Source organism: Pelobates fuscus, chromosome 4 (assembly GCF_036172605.1).
Source record: "Pelobates fuscus isolate aPelFus1 chromosome 4, aPelFus1.pri, whole genome shotgun sequence".
Taxonomy (NCBI): domain Eukaryota; kingdom Metazoa; phylum Chordata; class Amphibia; order Anura; family Pelobatidae; genus Pelobates; species Pelobates fuscus.
The window spans coordinates 68,229,097-68,249,172 of record NC_086320.1 but is presented as its reverse complement, the minus strand read 5'-3'; the positions used below and the strand labels follow the sequence as shown (position 1 = coordinate 68,249,172).

At 38.4% G+C, this 20,076-nt stretch overlaps 1 protein-coding gene across 1 annotated transcript in view; it reads left to right on the top strand.

Annotated features, from left to right (window-relative positions):
* The window catches only part of CPNE3 (copine 3), a 59,897-nt gene extending 40,058 nt beyond the window's left edge, over positions 1–19,839 (top strand). The window contains exons 8-16 of the mRNA XM_063451284.1: positions 4,458–4,556; positions 5,584–5,670; positions 13,478–13,537; positions 14,096–14,229; positions 14,314–14,368; positions 15,384–15,435; positions 15,591–15,724; positions 17,301–17,537; positions 19,193–19,839. Of these exons, the coding sequence (XP_063307354.1) occupies positions 4,458–4,556; positions 5,584–5,670; positions 13,478–13,537; positions 14,096–14,229; positions 14,314–14,368; positions 15,384–15,435; positions 15,591–15,724; positions 17,301–17,537; positions 19,193–19,303 (969 nt within the window). The 3' untranslated portion in view covers positions 19,304–19,839. The remainder of the gene's footprint in view (positions 1–4,457; positions 4,557–5,583; positions 5,671–13,477; positions 13,538–14,095; positions 14,230–14,313; positions 14,369–15,383; positions 15,436–15,590; positions 15,725–17,300; positions 17,538–19,192) is intronic.
* Positions 19,840–20,076: the final 237 nt, after the last annotated feature.

Here is a 20,076-nt window from a genome sequence, read left to right as displayed (position 1 = left end):
TGGATTTTCCTATCACGGTATTGTTTGCCATAAAAAAACAAGACTTACAGGAGTAGCTATTTGCACATAAACTTTGATGACTGTGTATACATAATTTCACATGCAATATTACAGCCTAACTTGCTTTCAATGACTACAGTAAACTGGAGCTGCAGGCTGTTTGTCACAGACACACACTACTTTAAGTGTGCTTGCGACTTGGTATGGAGGATAAGAGTTCGCTGAACACAAATGGGAGTGTTTAAAAACCGTCAAACTTATGACCAGGGCCGGACTGGGAAAAAAATTAGGCCCGGGCATTTTTCAATCAGAGCGGCCCCCTAAGAAGGGGGCGGGGCCAGAGAGGGTGTGTTTTGTCATCACTAATGCCAATCACGCCCCCTCTCAAAGTGAGCATGTTGGTTCAATACACAGAGCCCCGCTGAAGAGCTCTGGCATTAGAAAAAGGCCCTGTATTTGTTCTGCGCAGCGCAAGCAAATTTAATAACATGCTTGCGCTGTGTTTGCTTTTAAATTGTCTCTGGTGTCTCCACAGGTGAGATACCAGAGGACAAAAGGGCCAGGAAAGTGTATGGTGCATGTGGGATTGCGTGTGTGTAGAGTGTGGTGTGGTATTGTGTAAATAGGTCAATTTAATTTGTGTTTGTGGTGTAATATGTGTGGCTAGGGGCTGTAGAGAGTGTGTGTATAGTGGGCATAGTGTTATAGGGGATGTAGCGAGTGTGTGCATACGGGCTGTAGTGTGTGTGTATAGGTGACGTAGTGTGTGTAGGGGTTGTAGAGAGGGTGTGTTTAGAGAATGTTGTATGTGTTTGCTGACAAGGAATGTAGTGTGTGTGTAGGTGGTGCAGTGTGTGTGTGTGTAGGAGATCTAGTGTGTAAAGGACCAAGAGTGTGTATAGGAGATTCTGTTTGTGTGTGTGTGTGTGTGTGTATATATAGAGGATTAAGAGTGCATATAGGGTAAGGGATCTAGCGTGTATCTGGAGCGTAATGTGTGTAGTGGTGCAGTGTGAGGGGTGCTGTAGTGTGTGTGTGTGTGTGTGTGTGTGTGTGTATATATATATATTTGGACGTATTGTATGTGTGAGGGGCGCAGTGTGTGTGTATGTAAGAGGGGTGCTGTGTGTGAGGGTGTTTTTATCTGCTATCACATTCTAGGTTTCTAATTTTCTTTGTCTGTTAACTCACTGAGGGTTATTTTATATAATATATATATATATATATATATATATGTGTATATATATATATATATATATATATATATATGTGTGTGTGTGTGTGAGCGAGGGTGCTGTGTGTGAGTGAAGGTGATGTGTGTGTCTGAAGGTGATGTGTGCTGTGTGTCTGAGGGTGCTGTGTGTGTCTGGGTGTGCTGTGTGTGTGTGTGTGTCTGGGGGTACTGTGTGTGTGTGTCTGGGGGTACTGTGTGTGTGTCTGGGGGTGCTGTGTGTGTCTGGGGGTGCTGTGTGTGTGTGTCTGGGTGCTGTGTGTGTGTGTCTGGGGGTGCTGTGTGTGTGTGTGTCTGGGGGTGCTGTGTGTGTGTGTGTCTGGGGGTACTGTGTGTGTGTGTGTCTGGGGGTACTGTGTGTGTGTCTGGGGGTACTGTGTGTGTGTCTGGGGGTACTGTGTGTGTGTCTGGGGGTACTGTGTGTGTGTCTGGGGGTGCTGTGTGTGTGTCTGGGGGTGCTGTGTGTGTGTCTGCGGGTGCTGTGTGTGTGTCTGCGGGTGCTGTGTGTGTGTGTCTGCGGGTGCTGTGTGTGTGTGTCTGCGGGTGCTGTGTGTGTCTGCGGGTGCTGTGTGTGTCTGCGGGTGCTGTGTGTGTCTGGGGTGATGTGTGTGTCTGGGGTGATGTGTCTGTGGCTGGGGGTGATGTGTGTGAGGGGGCTGTTAGTGTGATTTTTTTATTTAAATGTAAGTTTTTTTTTATTAGATAAAAAAAATCACACTAACAGCCCCCTCACACACACATCACCCCCAGCCACACACACATCACCCCCAGCCACACACACAGCACCCCCAGACACACACAGCACCCCCAGACACACACACACAGCAACCCGACACACACAGCACCCCCAGACACACACACACAGCACCCCGACACACATGTGGTGCTGTGTTTGTGTCGGGGTGCTGTGTGTGTCGGGGTGCTGTGTGTGTTGGGGTGCTGTGTGTGTCTGGGGGTGCTGTGTGTGTGTCTGGGGGTGCTGTGTGTTGCTGGGGGTGATGTGTGTGTGGCTGGGGGTGATGTGTGTGTGTGAGGGGGCTGTTAGTGTGATTTTTTTTTTATTTAAATGTATTTTTTATTATTAATAATTAAAAAAAAAAAAAAGTTATATCCCCCCCCTCCCTTCTTACCTTTATCCTGGGAGGGGGGGGGATCCGTTCTGCCTGGGTGGAGGAGGGGTGCCATGCTGCCATCCTTCCCTGGTGGTCCAGTGGTGAGAGTGAACTCTAGCCCCTGCCGGCTAGAGTTCACTCTCGCGAGATCTGAGCGTTGCCGTGGTAACCGCGGCAACGCTCAGACCTCGCGAGAGGACCCGGCGGAGCTGCTGGCTAGAGCTCCGCCGGTCCTCTCTCCTGCCGGAGGCCGCCTGGAAGTGTTTCTGGGCCGGTGAGGGAGATCTTTGATCTCCCTCACCGGCCCATGGAGACACACAGCAGGGCCGGCGCTCGGATAGCGCTGGCCCTGCAGCGGCCGGCCGGGGAGATCCTGAGATCTCCCCTGCCGGCCTCGGCCCCACGGCCATCGCGGCCCACCGGGCATTTGCCCGGTATGCCCGATGGCCAGTCCGGGCCTGCTTATGACGATGATATCATAGTTACAAGGGCAGTGTTTGTGTAAAAAAATGCCAAAAAAAAAAAATGCCAACTTTGGCCAAGGTTTGTGACTAAGTGGCTACTAAAAAAAGACTGGACATAACCCATTCTGAATGAACTGGGTTGTCTACTTTTTCAAATGGTATTCCATGATAGGGGTAATTCTCATTCCTGGGCTACCATATGGTCTCAAAGGCAACATAATTGATCTGGCAAATTTCAATGTGTAAAAACTGGAAAGGGGAAAGCCCTATATTAAAATGATTGTTTTCAAAACCCCCATAAAATCTGTACATGGGGGGGTAGTGTTGTAGTTGTGAGACATCTCTGAACACAAATGTGTTGCAGTAAAAGCTAACAATATTATGACATTCACAGTTAAAATGCCACGCAGAACTAAGAAAATAACATTTCTTAATTTCTCACACTGTTTGTTTTTTTAAGAACTACAAGATAACAAAAGGTTTAACAGTGCCGAATATTTAATGAAGCAAATGACTGACAAAAATGTATGCAGTTCTTAAAATAAAATGGGACTTAAACAAAACCCAGAACATACACTGTTGCAGATATCACTAAGAATCTGACAGGTCCATGGAAACTTCTAATTATGTCCCTTCCGATGTTAAGCAAATAGAGTCCAGAAGGAGTTCAGTTTTGCCTGGGCTGGCATTCGGTTCTGTATCAGAGTCCCTCTTTCCACATGGCCAATTTAGGATATCTGGTGTATTAAAGCTACTCATTTGGACTCAACTCTTTGATCCAGAGCACTTGATTCTTATCTTTTATGGTCCCACAATTTTTATTACCAGGTTCTGGTTGCAGGGAGAGAGGGGTCCCTGTGGATGTGTCCGTTCATACAGACACACCAATGATTTGTGATCAAAAGGGTTTTTGTTTCCTGGCAGAGCCACAGAACAATGAATAATCAGATTAACCCCTTCAGTGCTGGGACAGCATCATGCTGACTGTGCATAACAGTCTCCATTCCAAACTGCTGTCGTACATCATTAGGCCAAGGTAACATGTTGCAGTGGGTGTCTGCATTGCACAAATGCAAGCTATTCACATGTACTTAGAGGGACTTACCGAACATGCACATATGTCGTACACCGTGTGCATGCCTATTATTTCACCAGTTTATTGGAATGCAAAACAAGGTATTAATTGGGATATTTTCGTGAAGGAAAGAGTTAAGCATTTTTATATTTGTTTTGTGTATTTCTTTCTGGGGATTTTTTTTTTTTTTTTTTTTTTTTACTACAGTTAATACATCATCTATTAAGTGAAGGTAGTGAAATAAAATTCACCCGACTGTCCTAATTCTTTTTTTATTTGTAATAACATTGCCATTTTTTCAGGATTCCATTCAATACATTGCATATTATCAAATGAAGATGTTGCTCTCTGACTGTTTAAACATTTTATTGCTAATTTTAAGTTATTTGAATATCAGAGTAATGATATTTCATTTTTTTTATATTTTCTGAAATAAACATGACTGGAATGCAGAACTTAATTTTGACGAAGGAAATGGTTGTATTTGTTTTTAGAGTTTAAAGTGTTTTTTGTTCTGCAAGTCAAATAGTTTTAACGTTCCTGATTTTATTCCAATAATGATCTGTTTTTTCCAGATTGAGTGCTACGACTATGATAATGATGGATCACATGACCTTATAGGAATCTTCGAGACTAATATGGATAAGCTTAAGGAAGCGACACGTCTCTCTCCAGTAAGTGATCAATACGTTCACTTTAAACACATTCCTGCTGGTTACTAGAGCCAGATATATTCTATTACAGCACAAAACATTAACATATACACACACACACACACACATATATATATATATATATATATATATATATATATATATATGTGTGTATGTGTATATGTTAATGTTTTGTGCTGCTAGAATGAGAACTACAGAAACTACTGTACGGTCTTTATTTCATGTCCCAACCCAATCTATGTTAAATGGTCACCTTAAGCAACAGAAGGTTACAGCTTAATCTAGTACTTCTGGAGCAAAAAGACAGCAGTTTATGCAGTGTAAATACAGCCTTTTGTGAGACAATCCAGTGTTTACATTACTACTGAATGCCACCTCTAAAGCGTAGCACTCAGACCGCCACTAGAGGTGCAATCTCCATGAACTGTATGGAGACCCAGAACACTCCCCATAGAGATGCTTTGATTCAACATGTCTCTATGAGGAGATACTGATTGACTCAGCATGTTGATTGCTATGCATGCACACTAGCCCCCTGATACTTCCCTATGAGAAAGTGATGGGTTGCCTGGGATCTTCTGTATTGAGGGTTTCAGCCAGCAGGGGAGTGACAGCTGTTGCCGGTGCACTAAAGGCAAGTAAAACACTTTTATTGTAATATTTCTGGGGATTCCCTAACTGGCCCCTAGATCATGCCTAACCTTGCATTGTTCCATTAACTATATTGACAGCTTAGTGGATTAGACATGCTAGAGAAGATGCTTACATATTTTAATTCTAGCTTTGTATGTTTAAGGCAGTGGCTTGAAATGCATTGGTTTCTAAAGGGACACCATATAGAGATAATATATTATCTAAGCCAATTGATTCTTTCCATTTATTTAGTTTCTTGCTAATGTTCCCCCACCCCACAAAAAACAAGTCTATGAATCTCTTTGGGCACTGTATTCTTGTTGGTGTCAAGGCCTCTATCTTATCATTTTTATCAGTAGAACTTCCTGTTTAATGTGTGTTTTTGTTGATGCAGGTGGAATATGATTGTATTAATGAGAAGAAGAAGCAGAAGAAGAAAGGATACAGAAATTCCGGGGTAGTGTGTGTAAAAATCTGTCAGGTATGTACTAACATTGATGTTTAATTCAGTGAGATCTAAAGGCAAATTAGTTAAATCTAGAACAATAGTACTGCATTTTTAAACCCAGAAAATACAAGCAGGCAAATAGTGTTTCCATTTATGTCAACTAGATTTACAATCTTATATTTTTATAACATCACAACTTCCCTCCATTTAACATGTTTCCCAATGTTATTATTTGACTTCAAACGAGAATGCCAAACAGAATCACTGATTGGGTCCTCAAATCAGACAACCTGAGGGATGTCCCAAGGTCATTCACCATTGAAGAGCATGTGTCTGGTAGACAGCCACTAGAACTCTGTTTCTCTAAATCTGCAATGTTTGACATTGTAGGGTAAAGGGGACAAGAACAGTGCACCCAGACCACTTCAATGAGATAAAGTGGTCTGGGTGCCTATAGTGTCCCTTTAGTTATAGACTGCATGGCAGACTATACAGTAAATTATAGGACGGTTCTCTAATTGTTTGTAATTTGAAAATGTTAAGCAATGCTATTCTTACACATTTACATTATAGGTCGGCCTATTCTCTCTTTTATCTTTTATATATATATATATATATTTTATTATATTTTTTTTTTACTCTTCCTTCTATTAGATCAGGGTTTGTGAGGTCTAGAGGAAGGCAATCATGATTAACTGCTATGTTTAACAGTATTATTGTGTTTTGGTTATTGTTATGTTTTATAGAAGGGGGTGAGTGGGTTGTCCTAAATAGCAGGTGATGTGCCTGGAAGTGCAAGATCCTCCAATACAAAGAAAAAGAAAACAAAACTAGAATCCCTCTACTACCCAACTATAGAATAAGTATGTAAAATTATTAAAGAGCTACAGACGTTAATTTCAGAGAACCCTACACGCAAATATTTCCTGAGCCCCCCATACTAGCATACAATCAACTAACCTGGGACGAAGTTTGGTCCACAGCAAATTGACTAAAGAACAGGAGCTCACAGATAATAGGCGCTGTACAATGCAACAAATTCTGCAAACTGGGTCAACATATATGTGGCAATAAGACAGCCAGACACAATAACAAATCATACACCATTAACCCCTTAAGGACAGAGCTTCAGAAGCTTGACTTACGCTTAATGACACAAGCAATTTTTGCATTTTCTTGCTGTTTGCGTTCAACTGCAATTTGCATCTCTCTCATTTATTGCACCGACACATATTATATACTGTTTTTTAAAGGACAGAAAGGGCTTTAATTTGATATAACATATAAATATATAAATGCTTACTTATTATAAAAAAAATACAGAAAAATGCAAAAAAAATGAAAAATATTGTTTTTTTTTACAGTTTTTGCAATCATAATGTGTGCATAATTAGTGCAGGTTAAGGAAAGTAATTAAAAATAAATTCATTTATTTGTTCTGATTTACAGAATATATAATGTGTCTGGGATTTTAAGTTTTTTTTGGTAGTTACAGGTCACAAAGCACAAGGAGTAAAATAAAATTTTAATATGGAGCGATTTTAGAATTTGGTATGTTTGTCTTGTAAGCCTAATAGCCATAAAATAAAACAAAATTGCCACACAAAAGTATATATTTATATAAAGTAGACATCACAGGCTATTTACCTAAGGTTGTTTTGACACTTTCTACGTAGCCATTTTACCGCCAACCTCTGCTAAATATTGGAGTAAAATTGTGTTTTTGGGGGGTTTTCGCACACAAACGTATAACAAAGAACTTCTCATGTGTATTTTGTAAAGTTGTTGTGTGCTATTCCTGTACAAAGTTTTATTATGTGTTCAGTTACTTCTGCTGAGTACAACGGTACCCCCATTGTATGTCTTTGGCACTATTTTGTGAAGCTACAGTGCCATATAGGAGACCTGTCCTTTTCAGTATTCACAGTAGAATTTTGAGAGACGGATATAATGAGCCTATGCTTCCATTTGGGGTATTATAACAGTTTGACTGTTCAAAAACCCCCACAAAGGCCTACCATTTGTAAAAGTAGACACTCCAGGGTATCTCATAAGGTGCATATTGTGCCTTAACATGCCCCCATTTTTTTACCATTACATGCCAAAGTATGTGGTAAAAAATAATTGTGTGCATTTTTTACATACGGATTGCATTTTTGCTGGGCATTTTGTATATTTCATATGTGCCGCTAAGTCTTCTGAGTAAAAGGACACCCCCATTGTATGTCTATGGCACTATTTCGTGAAGCTACAGTGCCATACAGGAGACCTGTCCTTTTCAGTATTCACAGTAGAATTTTGAGAGACGGATTTAATGAGCCTATGCTTCCATTTGGGGTATTATAACAGTTTGACTGTTCAAAAACCCCCACAAAGGCCTACCATTTGTAAAAGTAGACACTCCAGGGTATATCATAAGGTGCATATTGTGCCTTAGCATGCCCCCATTTATTCACCAATATATGCCAAAGTATGTGGTAAAAAATAATTTTGTGCATTTTTTGACATACGGATTGCATTTTTGCTGGGCATTTTGTATATTTCATATGTGCCACTAAGTTCAAAACCTTCAAATTATGCTCAGCTAAGTCTTCTGAGTAAAAAGACATCCCCAATGAATGTCTTTGGCACTATTTTGTGAAGCTACAGTGCCATATAGGAGACCAAGCCATATCAGTTTTTACAGAACTTTGAATTTTGACGCTGGACCTATGTGCAATTTCCAAGCATCTTCGTAAGTTTTAAATTCAAACTACCCCACAAAGGCCTACCATTTCTTAAAGTAGACACCCCAGGGTATTTCAAAAGGCATATTTTGAACCTTAGCGTGGGATAATTTTTCCGCTAGCTTGTACCAGGTGTAGTGGTAATAAGCGTTTTTTCTGCCTTTTTGACACACAAAGTGAGTTTGCACAGTATATTTTGCAAACCTTATGTGTACCACCACTCTATAATACTTTATGTTCCTCAGCTATGTCGGCTGAGTACAAAAATACCCCCGTATGTACCTTTGCCAGGTATATGTGGACATCAGAGGGGCACATTTGGGACACAGCCATTCCATTTTTTTTCAAACTTTACATTTTTACGCTGTGCCCATGTCCCATTTTAGAGTATTTTACCAGGCTATATAATCCAAATACTCCATAAAGCCATACCATTTCTTAAAGAAGACATCCCAGGGTATTTCAAAAGGCATATTTTGAAAATTAGTGTGGGATAATTTTTACGCTAGCTTGTACCAGGTGTAGTGGTACTAAGCGTTTTTTCTGCCTTTTTGACACACAAAGTGAGTTTGCACAGTATATTTTGCAAACATTTTGTGTACCACCACTCTATAATACTTTATATGTTGCTCAGCTATGTCGGCTGAGTACAAAAATACCCCCGTATGTACCTTTGCCAGGTATATGTGGACATCGGAGGGGCACATTTGGGACACAGCCATTCCATTTTTTTCAAACTTTAAATTTTTACGCTGTGCCCATGTCCCATTTTAGAGTATTTTACCAGGCTATATAATCCAAATACCCCATAAAGCCATACCATTTCTTAAAGAAGACATCCCAGGGTATTTCAAAAGGCATATTTTGAACCTTAGCGTGGGATCATTTTTCCGCTAGCTTGTACCAGGTGTAGTGGTAATGAGCGTTATTAAATGTATTTTTTTACTTTTTAAAACTTTTTTTACTTTTTAAAACTATTTTTTAAACTTTTGTTTTGCTTATTCATTTTTTTAAAGTTTCCTAAACTTTCGTAAAACTTTTTTTTACAGATTTAACATTTTTCTAAGCTTTTTCTTTTACCGTTAACCCCTAACTAGCAGTAAGCAGCACTAACAGTAAATTCCCCATTTTCCCATAACTCCCACCCACCCCAGCTAGCAAAATATTTAATTATACAATATTTAAATTAGTTAATTAAATTAATTTAACCCCTGAGGGTTAAAAAATAAATAAAAGTTAATCGTCAGGGGTTAAAAAAAAATTAGATCACAGTATAATACTGTGATCTGTATTTTGATCACTGTAGGCAGTGATAGACTGGCAGGCAAGGGGTTAATTTTTATTTGGACTGGGTAAAGGGTTTATTTTTTTTTTATTTTTTACTTAAACGTTATTAAAACTTTTTTTTTACTTAATTTTTTAACTTTTTAAAGCTTATTTTAAAACTTTTTTTAACGTTAACCCCTAGTTAGCCTAACACTAAATCCCCCAATTCCCCACTAACTTCCACCCTCCCCAGCTAGCTAAATTTATAATTTTAAAATATTTAAATTAATTAATAAAATAAATTTAACCCCTGAGGGTTAAAAAAAAAAAGAATTAACCCTCAGGGGTTAAAAAAAAAAAATCAGATCATATTAAAATGTAATCCCTGCCAATTGATCACTGTAGTCAGTGATCAATTGGCAGGGAAGGGGTTATTTTTTTATTAATATGGGTAAAGGGGGGGTGGGATTTTAATTTAACTTTTTTTTTTTAACACCAGGGGGCAGGATCACTGCAGATCCGTCCCCCTGCACTTCACACTGAACCCGGAAGTGCAGGGAGGCGGAGGTGAGTATAGAGAGCACATGTGCCCGCTCTGGCATGCTGTCAGAGCGGGCACATGTACTCTGACAGCCCGATCCGGTGCTCCCGGTCTGCCTCTAATGCAGAGGCAGACCGGAGCACCATTAACCCCACGATCGCCGCGATCGAGGTCCGTCACCCGTCGTTAAGGGCATCCCCAGGATGACGGACCTCGTCCGTCACCCGTCGTGAAGGGGTTAAGGGATCATATTCGGGCACATCTGGAAATGTGGTGTACATGATTCAGTTTACAATGTGTGACAAAGGTTGCTACATTGGAGAAACTGTCCTTACGATGCATCTCAGAATGAACCTACACAGACACTCAATCAAGAACCACAAGGAAAACGAATATTGTACCCCTGTTGGTCATCACTTCACCCAGACTGGTCATTCCATCCAAAACTTCTGGATTAAAGTTCTTAAAGGGAATTTCAAAGACTCCCATGAACGAAAGACCTTTTGAGATGAAAATGATAACACATTGCAACACCAGAAATGAAGGACTTAATGTAAACTCTGGCTTTTTCACACACTGCCAAAACTTTATAGAAAGACACACATCTTAACCCCTTAAATCCGGAGGACGTACTATTACGCCCTGCAGGAACCGGCTCTAAACGCCGGCGGGCGTAATAGTACGTCCTCGCCATAATGGCCGCCCACGTGGCCGGCGCTAATCGCCCGCTGCAGATCGCGGTCGGGGGGGATGCCTGGCCCCCCAGGCAACCCCCCCTGTGGCCGGTGACCGCGATCTGCGGTCTCTGATCGCAGTGACAGGCTGTCACTGTGACCAGTATTAAGCATGTGTCAGCCGATTTCAAATCGGCTGACACATGCGGCCGGCGGCTTTCCCCTTCTGCAGATCGCGGTCGGGGGACTTACCTGGCCCCCCAGGCAGTCCCCCTGGGGTCAGTGACCGCGATCTGCTAGGTCTGAGATCGCAGTGACAGGCTGTCACTGCGATCTCAGAGCGCTCTGATCGCAGTGACAGCCTGTCACTGCGATCAGTGTTACATGTGTCAGCCTATTGGCTGACACATGTAACTGGCACAGTGATCCCCCTGCAGATTGGAAGGGGGGAGTGCTTGTACCACCCAGGCACTCCCCCCTGTGGTCAATTACCCAATCTGCAGGAGGTGATCACAGTGACAGGCAGTCACTGTGATCACTGATCCTGTGTGTCAGCCAGTGATGTGACATCACTGGCTGACACTGTCTCTGCCCCCTGTCCTGTAAAAAAAATAAAATATTAGTTAAAAAAAGAAATAAAAAAAATGACAGTTACAAATAAAATATACTTAGATCATATATATTATATATATATATGATCTAAGTATATATATATATATATACACATACACACACATTTACACATACACGACGTGTATTTAAATATTAATATATATATATATATATATATATTAATATCAAATTACACGTAGACTGATACTGATTAAATATATATATAATTATTGTTATATATATATTTATAAATAATATAAAAAAAATAAATATGTAAATACGTAAAAAAATAAAATAAAATAAATAATTAAAAATAAAATATTAAAAAATATATAGATGTGTTTTATTTCGTTCTAACTGTATTGTGATATTAATATATATATATTTATATCAAAATACACGTAGAACGAAATAATATATATATCTATATACATAAATATATACGTATATATCACTATATATATACCTATATATAAATAAAAATATTAAAAAAAAAATATATATATACGTATATATACACATATGTATATATATACATATATTAATTCTACACATATATTTATGTAATAATTTTACATAATTAGGTATCCTAATTAATTACAATTAGCGGGACCTGCCTGACCACCCATGCCGAAAGTATAGGGAATTTAATTTGCTAGCACTATATTTAACCCTATAACTTTCCAAGACACCATAAAACCTGTACATGGGGGGTACTGTTTTACTCGGGAGACTTCGCTGAACACAAATATTAGTGTTTCAAAACAGTAAAATGTATTACAACCATGATATCGCCAGTAAAAGTGACGTTTTTTGCATTTTTCACGCACAAACAGCACTTACAGGGACGATATTATTGCTGCAATACTTTTTACTGTTTTGAAACACAAATATTTGTGTTCAGCGAAGTCTCCTGAGTACAACAGTACCCCTCATGTACAGGTTTTATGGTGTTTTCAAAAATTACAGCGTCAAATATAATGCTTGTGTTTAATTTTTTTCACATTAAAATTTGCCAGATTGCTTACGTTGCCTTTATGACCCTATGGTAGCCCAAGAATGAAAATTACCCCTATGATGGCATACCATTTGCAATAGTAGACAACCAAAGGTATTGCAAATGGGGTATGTCCAGTCTTTTTTAGTAGCCACTTAGTCACAAACACTGGCCAAAATTGGCGTTTTTTGCATTTTTCACACACAAACAAATACGAACGCTAACTTTGGCCAGTGTTTGTGACCAAATGGCTACTAAAAAAGACTGGACATCGCTTATTTGCAATACCTTGGGTCGTCTACTATTGCAAATGGTATGCCATTATGGGTGTAAATTTATTTCCTGGGCTACTATACAGTCTCAAAGGCAACGTAACCAATCTGGCGAATTTCAATTTCAAATGTAACACGCTATATTTGACCCTGTAACTTCCCAAAACACCATAAAACCTGTACATAGGGGGTACTGTTTTACACGTGAGACTTTGCTGAATACAAATATGTGTATTTTATTGCAGTAAAAGCAAACAGTATTATGACATTAACAGTTAAAATGTCATGTAGAACGAAAAAAATAAAAAAAAATCTTATTTTCTCCCATTTTTTTCATATTAAATTATGTTTCATAGCTAAATATTTGATATTAAATGAAAGCCCTGTTTCCCCTGAATAAAATGATATATAATAAGGGGGGGTGCATTTAATATGAAAGAGGTGAATTACGGTTGGACAGACATATAGCGCAAATGCCAGGTTTTGTTTACGTTTTGTTTCGTTCACAACTTGTACATTTGGCTGCGGTGTTAAGGGGTTAATGTCTACTATTGTTTATTTTCAATACTTTATTTGATCAATCCAAAAAAAAAAAAAAAAAAAAATATATATATATATATATATATATATATATATATATATATATATATATATATATATATATATATATTTTTCACACACTCTCCATAACCAAAACACAATAGAGATAAATTATGTAATTCAAATATTCTGTCATTTTTTGCTCCTCTTAGATTGTAAAGGAATATTCGTTCCTGGACTATATTATGGGGGGATGCCAGATGAATTTTGTTGTAAGTATTGTTTTGTTTTCCTTTTTATGTGTGCATGTGTGTGTGTGTTTGTTACCCCCTTCGCCACACTAACCAGAGTGACATACAAATTCACATGTACACAGACAAAGTGAACACTGTTTGTTTAATTTGCATCCCTACTGGGAGTAAACTTCACCCACATACCCAGTGATTATTCTGTAAATTATACGGTCTATAATATTGTGAGGGAGAGTCAGAAACAGACAAAATAGCTCTTGATAATCATACTAGATTATATATTTTATAATCCTATAATTTCCCCCCCCCCCCCACTCCATTTTTTTTCCATTTTTGTTTGTGTAAGGCGTAACACACACTCGCACAATGTGTTATGTAGACATATGACTTAATCTCTAAAATTGCTTGTACATAGTGCTTGATGTATACATTTCCTTGCATTATGTGCAGATCAGCCGTTGTCCTCCTTAAAATGCTTTCATGTTATGTTTGTTTAGATGTTGCATTATCTTGGCCGCAGCATCCATAGTGATATTGGAATGATAAATAAACCTTACAATGATCTAATTATTTTAACAGGTTGGTATTGACTTCACGGGGTCAAATGGTGATCCACGCTCTCCAGACTCCTTGCATTACATCAGCCCTAATGGTGTTAATGAATATCTGACAGCCATCTGGTCTGTTGGGATGGTAGTTCAAGATTACGATACGTAAGTAAAGGGAGCTCTGCTCCAGTACTTTTTTATTGACCTTATTGATCTATATGAATTTCTGACATTTTATTTTTACTGCAGAGACAAATTGTTCCCAGCTTTTGGATTTGGAGCTCAGATACCACCCAACAATCAGGTGAGTGATTTATCTTTTTCTGTAGGTTTCTTTTTAAATATCCATTCTGTTTTGTAGTCCCTTTATGCACTGCCCGTTTTGTCGAGGCCTGTAAGCTCATTTGAGCAGGGTCTCCCATCTACCTATTGTTCCTATATCATTTTATAAATAACGCCTTTATTATTAAATCTTCCCTCCCCCCACCCCCCGCGCAAAATAAATTGGCGCTATATAAGTACCAATAATACTAGGCTATGTCCAACTGTGCTTGCAAAATCCGTGGCTCGGCTCTTTATCCTGGGGTGAGGTCTGTCAAATCTTGACAATGTTTTGTACAACTTTTGAACATGTGTAACTCATTCCAGGCTTCCTGATTTTTATATAGATATATGTATGTATGTATATGTGCATATATGTGTGTGTGGTTTTGGGTGGTCTTTGCACTGTCATCCTTGCATTTATGGAAAATTGTTGTAATGCTTTGAGTGATCTGTGTAAGTAGGGAGGATCATAAAGACCTCTGAATAACTAGAACAGACCCTGTGCCCGTTCCTTCCCCCCCCCACAGTTAGTGGGACATGTAATAGGGTGGGTGGCTTGCATATGATTACTACTCTACACACCTAAAGATATTTGCCAATCCTGACCCCCTGGTCTGGATCTCTGTCCCCTGTATTTAGATAATCCATAAATAAAGAAAACACTTAAGTGTCTTTTAGAAGTTTCCCTGCTGAAAAAAATAATTTTCTTAATACTGTATGCACACTGTTCTCTCACATTCAGAATAAAGATAACAAAACCATAAGATGACATTTTTTTTTTTTTTTACAAAAGGCAGTTGTAGGAATTCCATGCTGATCCACATTTTGTTTGGACTACAACCATTTCATGGACCCACCTGACATGACAAGTCTAGCATTACAATTGCCTGTCTTTGCCACATGGCTTTTTTTTCCGATTACATTTCTCTGATGTTCTTATTGTCAGTGTTGCCATCTTATAACCATTTTATTGCATTCTCTTTTTAACCTTTCAGGTTTCACATGAATTCCCAATAAATTTCAACCCATCAAACCCGTTCTGCAATGGTAAGTAGGGAAATACAGCAGAAAAGAGAGCCACAGCTTAATTTACTTTAGTTATATATTACACTTTAAAACATTAGGATTAACTGCAGGCTGGAGTATCAAGATTCATGTTGTCACACTTAGAATGTCTGTTTCTTATTTAATATGTCTTCCAGGGATCCAAGGAATTGTAGATGCTTACCGAGCTTGTCTTCCTCAAGTGAAATTATATGGACCCACCAACTTTTCTCCAATAATTGAACATGTTTCCAAATTTGCTGCTGAAGCTACACAGCAGAAGACTGCTTCAGTAAGTGTTTTTCAACCTTTTCTTCCGTAACCGGTTTTCAAGCATAGCTCAGTTCTTGGAATTCTGTCCTATATCTTATGAAAATGAAAAATAAACTGCACCAGTACATCCGTCTTAGTGCCACAGTTCTTATGTTTACTTAAAATATATTGGTTGTGACACTAAAACCAGGAAATGGAGTATAATTCACATGTTCATGTTATAAATCATTTAAAGCAAAATTGTATTTCTATTTTTCAAACCGTTATGTCATCTATGCCACCATAAGGATTTTAGTCTTTAGTCAAATACATGATGCTGATGTGAAATGTTCATTTTTTTTCCTGCATGTTCTTTAGACTTGCTGTTGCTAAATAAGCAAGAAAAGTCTTGTCCGACATGTCTTGTGGCCAGAGTGGACCTGCAAGTTCTTGTTGCAGGTCCAGTCTTAACTATTTTTTTTTTTTTACAGTGTGTGTGATTTAGATATCCTTAGATATCTTTAGATAACTCCCATCAGTTCAACATATTCAGGATTGTTTTAACATGACAATCCAAAGTGAATTTAAAATTGAAGATCAAACTCTACTATGCTGTCAGTTTGGCTTCCATGGCCTTCAATTTAAAATTCAGTTTGAACCCTCACTTTAGTAAATAGCTGATTTTGTATTAAATGCATTGGCCAAGGTTTGTGAGCGTAATAAGTCGGATTTTTAATTTGCTAGTAATTCATTTTCAAAAGTATTGCTTGCCAGAATAGTGTCCTCTTCCCACCACAATCCACGATAGTCCAGAATAGTGCTAGGTTTGGGTTTTTCATAACCTCCTCTCCCAACACATCATGCATGGGTTAATAAAGCACGCAATTCAGAAGGTATGTTAATCAGGCAATACGCCAAGGGTACATGACAAAAACAAGAACTTCCTACCACATGAAATACTTTCTTGAACATATGACTGAAAGAATCTTTGCTTCTTGCAGGCATATATTCAGAAATGTGTAACTTGGCTAAAACACATACCATTTGCCAAAATCTAGGTGTCCGTGCATTTAAATCTTAAAGCTTTCCTCTCATCATATGGAATCACAAAAAAAAATATTTAACTAATTGGCTGCCTTCTTTGTTATATTATGTTACTTATTTATTGCAGGCATCCTTTATTTATTTTTGGGGGGGAGGGGAGTCACATTTAAACACTGTTGAAGATATTCCTGTAAATTATGTTGGTTTCAAACATGCAGACTTAAAGGACCACTATAGGAACCCAGACCACTTTAGCTTATTGAAGTGGTCTGGGTGCCAGGTCCAGCTAGGTTTAACCCTTTTTGCAGTAAACATAGCAGTTTCAGGGTCGCCACGGGGACCCTGAGGGAGGGGGCACCCACAGGGCACTATAGTGCCAGGAAAATGAGTATGTTCTCCTGGCACTATGGTGGTCCTTTAACCTCTTACAGGCCAATGATCATATGTCTTTAGAATCTGTTCCATTTTGTTGTAGAATCCTTAAGAACCAATCACAGCGTGCTCCATCTAATACGTTGAAACCTTTCTCTGTAATGCAATAACATTGTTTGACTTTTATTGCCTATTTACAGCAATACTACGTGCTTCTGATTATCACCGATGGAGTCATAACTGACCTCGATAAGACCAGACAATCCATCGTTAATGCAGCAAAGCTCCCCATGTCCATAATAATCATTGGTGTGGGGGCAGCGGACTTTAGTGCCATGGAATTTCTTGATGGTGATGGTGGACCCCTTCGGGCGATCAGTGGAGAGGCAGCTATAAGAGACATAGTGCAATTTGTGCCCTTTAGGAATTTTGCTAAGGTGTGTTTTTGTTTTCCTGTTTTAATATCTGTACTGGATAGTTTAGTTTTTTTTTTTCTCTATCCATCCTGAAAAGACACTCTGGGACAAGTAACCAATAATACTTCTTACTCCAACATTCTTGAGCCAATTAAGCATTATGACCTAAGGATCAGAAAGCTTCAAGTGCATGTTCGGAACATATCTGTAAATGTAAATCTTAAAATTGTGTGTGTCAACCCCCTACTGCCACTTTTTGAACTACTATATTGAATGCTACAGTGGCTCAAACTTGCCACAAGTGCTTCTGAATGTCATTTATGCAGGCAAAACAAAGTTATTTTATGACCAAACTGTTCCTGAATATACTCTGGAGATATCATGGCTGGGTGGTCCCATGGTGCCTGTGATTGATCAATATATAACATGAACTGTATTCTCTGAAGTTATCAGTTTCTAGAGTTTGCTCACATCTGCGTATCTCCAAGCGGTGTCTAATATTGCAAGACTGCCCTGACTTGGGAATCTTGTCCCACCACCTGGCTTTGTTCTTTGATGCCCCACTTCTACTGACACCAGGCAGAAAATGTAGTGTTGGTGTATCCATGCATTCACAGTTAACTCAGGGCTTTAAGCTTTTAAAGTGTGTACAGCTCTGACTGGGTCTGAAAGTGAGGCTACTGTAACCGCGGCTGGTTCCCTTATTTACCACTAAAACCTCTTAAAGCATAGAACTTAGCAGGGCTAACCATACAGATATCTTAAGCCATAATTTTATATAATTAGTAAGAGATCCTCTATTTAACATATATAAATCATTGAGAATACAATATAAAATACGGATGGTCTTGGAAGCAATAAAGTTTTGTCATTTTAGATATTTATTATATATAAATATAGACAAATAAAATCCATTACAATTTATAGCAGAGTTTATAAGATTAAACTAGATGCTTGCAAATATCATTAATAGATTAACATACCCTCCTGAACATGTCATCATGTCAGCCTCTCTGCCATTTTAAGATGGAGCAGCGTCTGTCTCCAAATCTCTCCTCTCTCTGCCTTAACATTTAAAAGTACACCTATTTATACCTTAGGTGTCTTCATTTTAGGGTTACCCTAGTTCATATATGAAAAAGTAACTTTTTACTTTTATTGTTTTTAGGACCTCCCTTAACTTGGCAAAAATACAAGGCCATAACTAAAGGGTGTACACGTCATGGACAATTCCCTGACTTAGGTCAAGATGGCATCTTAAAGTCTGAACATCTTTATCTACTTAGGGTTACCGCAGTATATTATGTACTGAAAGAGTAGCAGCATAGCCTTGAAGCTTGTTTATGCATTATTGTTATTGTATTGAAAAAAAAAATGTTCCATTTCTAACAACTTGTCAGTTTCCAATATCTCTTATTGTAAACAGTACAAAGTACACAGTTTGAGAAATACAATATTTGCATTTGCCCATAACACTACCAACGTCCCCTTTTCAGGTGGCCAACCCCCTTTCTGTCCCTGTCTCAGGCTGACTCATTTCCATTTCACCATCCCCTTGTAGAAAATCCAATCTTCTAGTGTTGGGAAGCATTGCATAACTAAACATATTAGAAAGCACATTTTATACTTGAATGTTATTTATTGTGTTGACTTTCCTCCCATCTTTTGTATTTCAGGCTCCGAAAGAAGCCCTTTCCCAGGCAGTCTTGGCTGAAGTACCCCAGCAGGTTGTCTCCTACTTTAACACGTACAAACTAAAACCACCAAATGAACCTGCTGCAAAATGAGATCCTTTGGGGCAACATATTCTCTGCCTTTTAAACTCAATAGGTCTCATCTACCCTTTTTATAACAACCGTTAATGTATCATAACTTTAAATAAAGTCATATATGTTTTTTTTATGAGTACATCTGCCAAATTGTTTGCATGTTTGCTTATTTTAATATCATGAGATGAATCGCATTGCTCGGGTTTGTCAACAAAAAGGTCAACAAAAAAACATTTTGTGTATTGCTTGTGAAATACTGTAAATCTTTATTACATTGTGAGACATTTTCGGAGTAAACTTCGGTTGAATGCATTATCTATTAATCTGAGCTATTGCTTGGAATTCAGTTGGCTAAACGGGATTTTGACTAGGGTATTCTTTGAACCCTTCATTTTCATGAATGAAATCCAAATGGGAAAACTGAGGCCAAAATAGCCAGATTGTGATTGAATTGGATATTTTTTTTTTTCCAGATTAGCTTTTTTACCTCGGTTTTTCCATTTGGATTTAATGTATGAGAATGCAGAGTTTAGTGAATAAACTTCTATCTTTTGCATTATTTTCTTTGTTTCTGTGCATACAATTATGATCATTCCCAACAGGTGTATATTCTTTTGTCTCAGCAAAACATTCTTTGCTTTGGCTAAATTGTCCTGAAAACATTATTCACTAAACATCAATATGGGTTGAGCTGAGAATTTTTTTTTAAAACATTCAGACTGAGGACTAGAGTATATAACGCTGGTGAATGCATATCAGTTGTCCCAGTAAAGCTGTAGGAAAAGTATTAA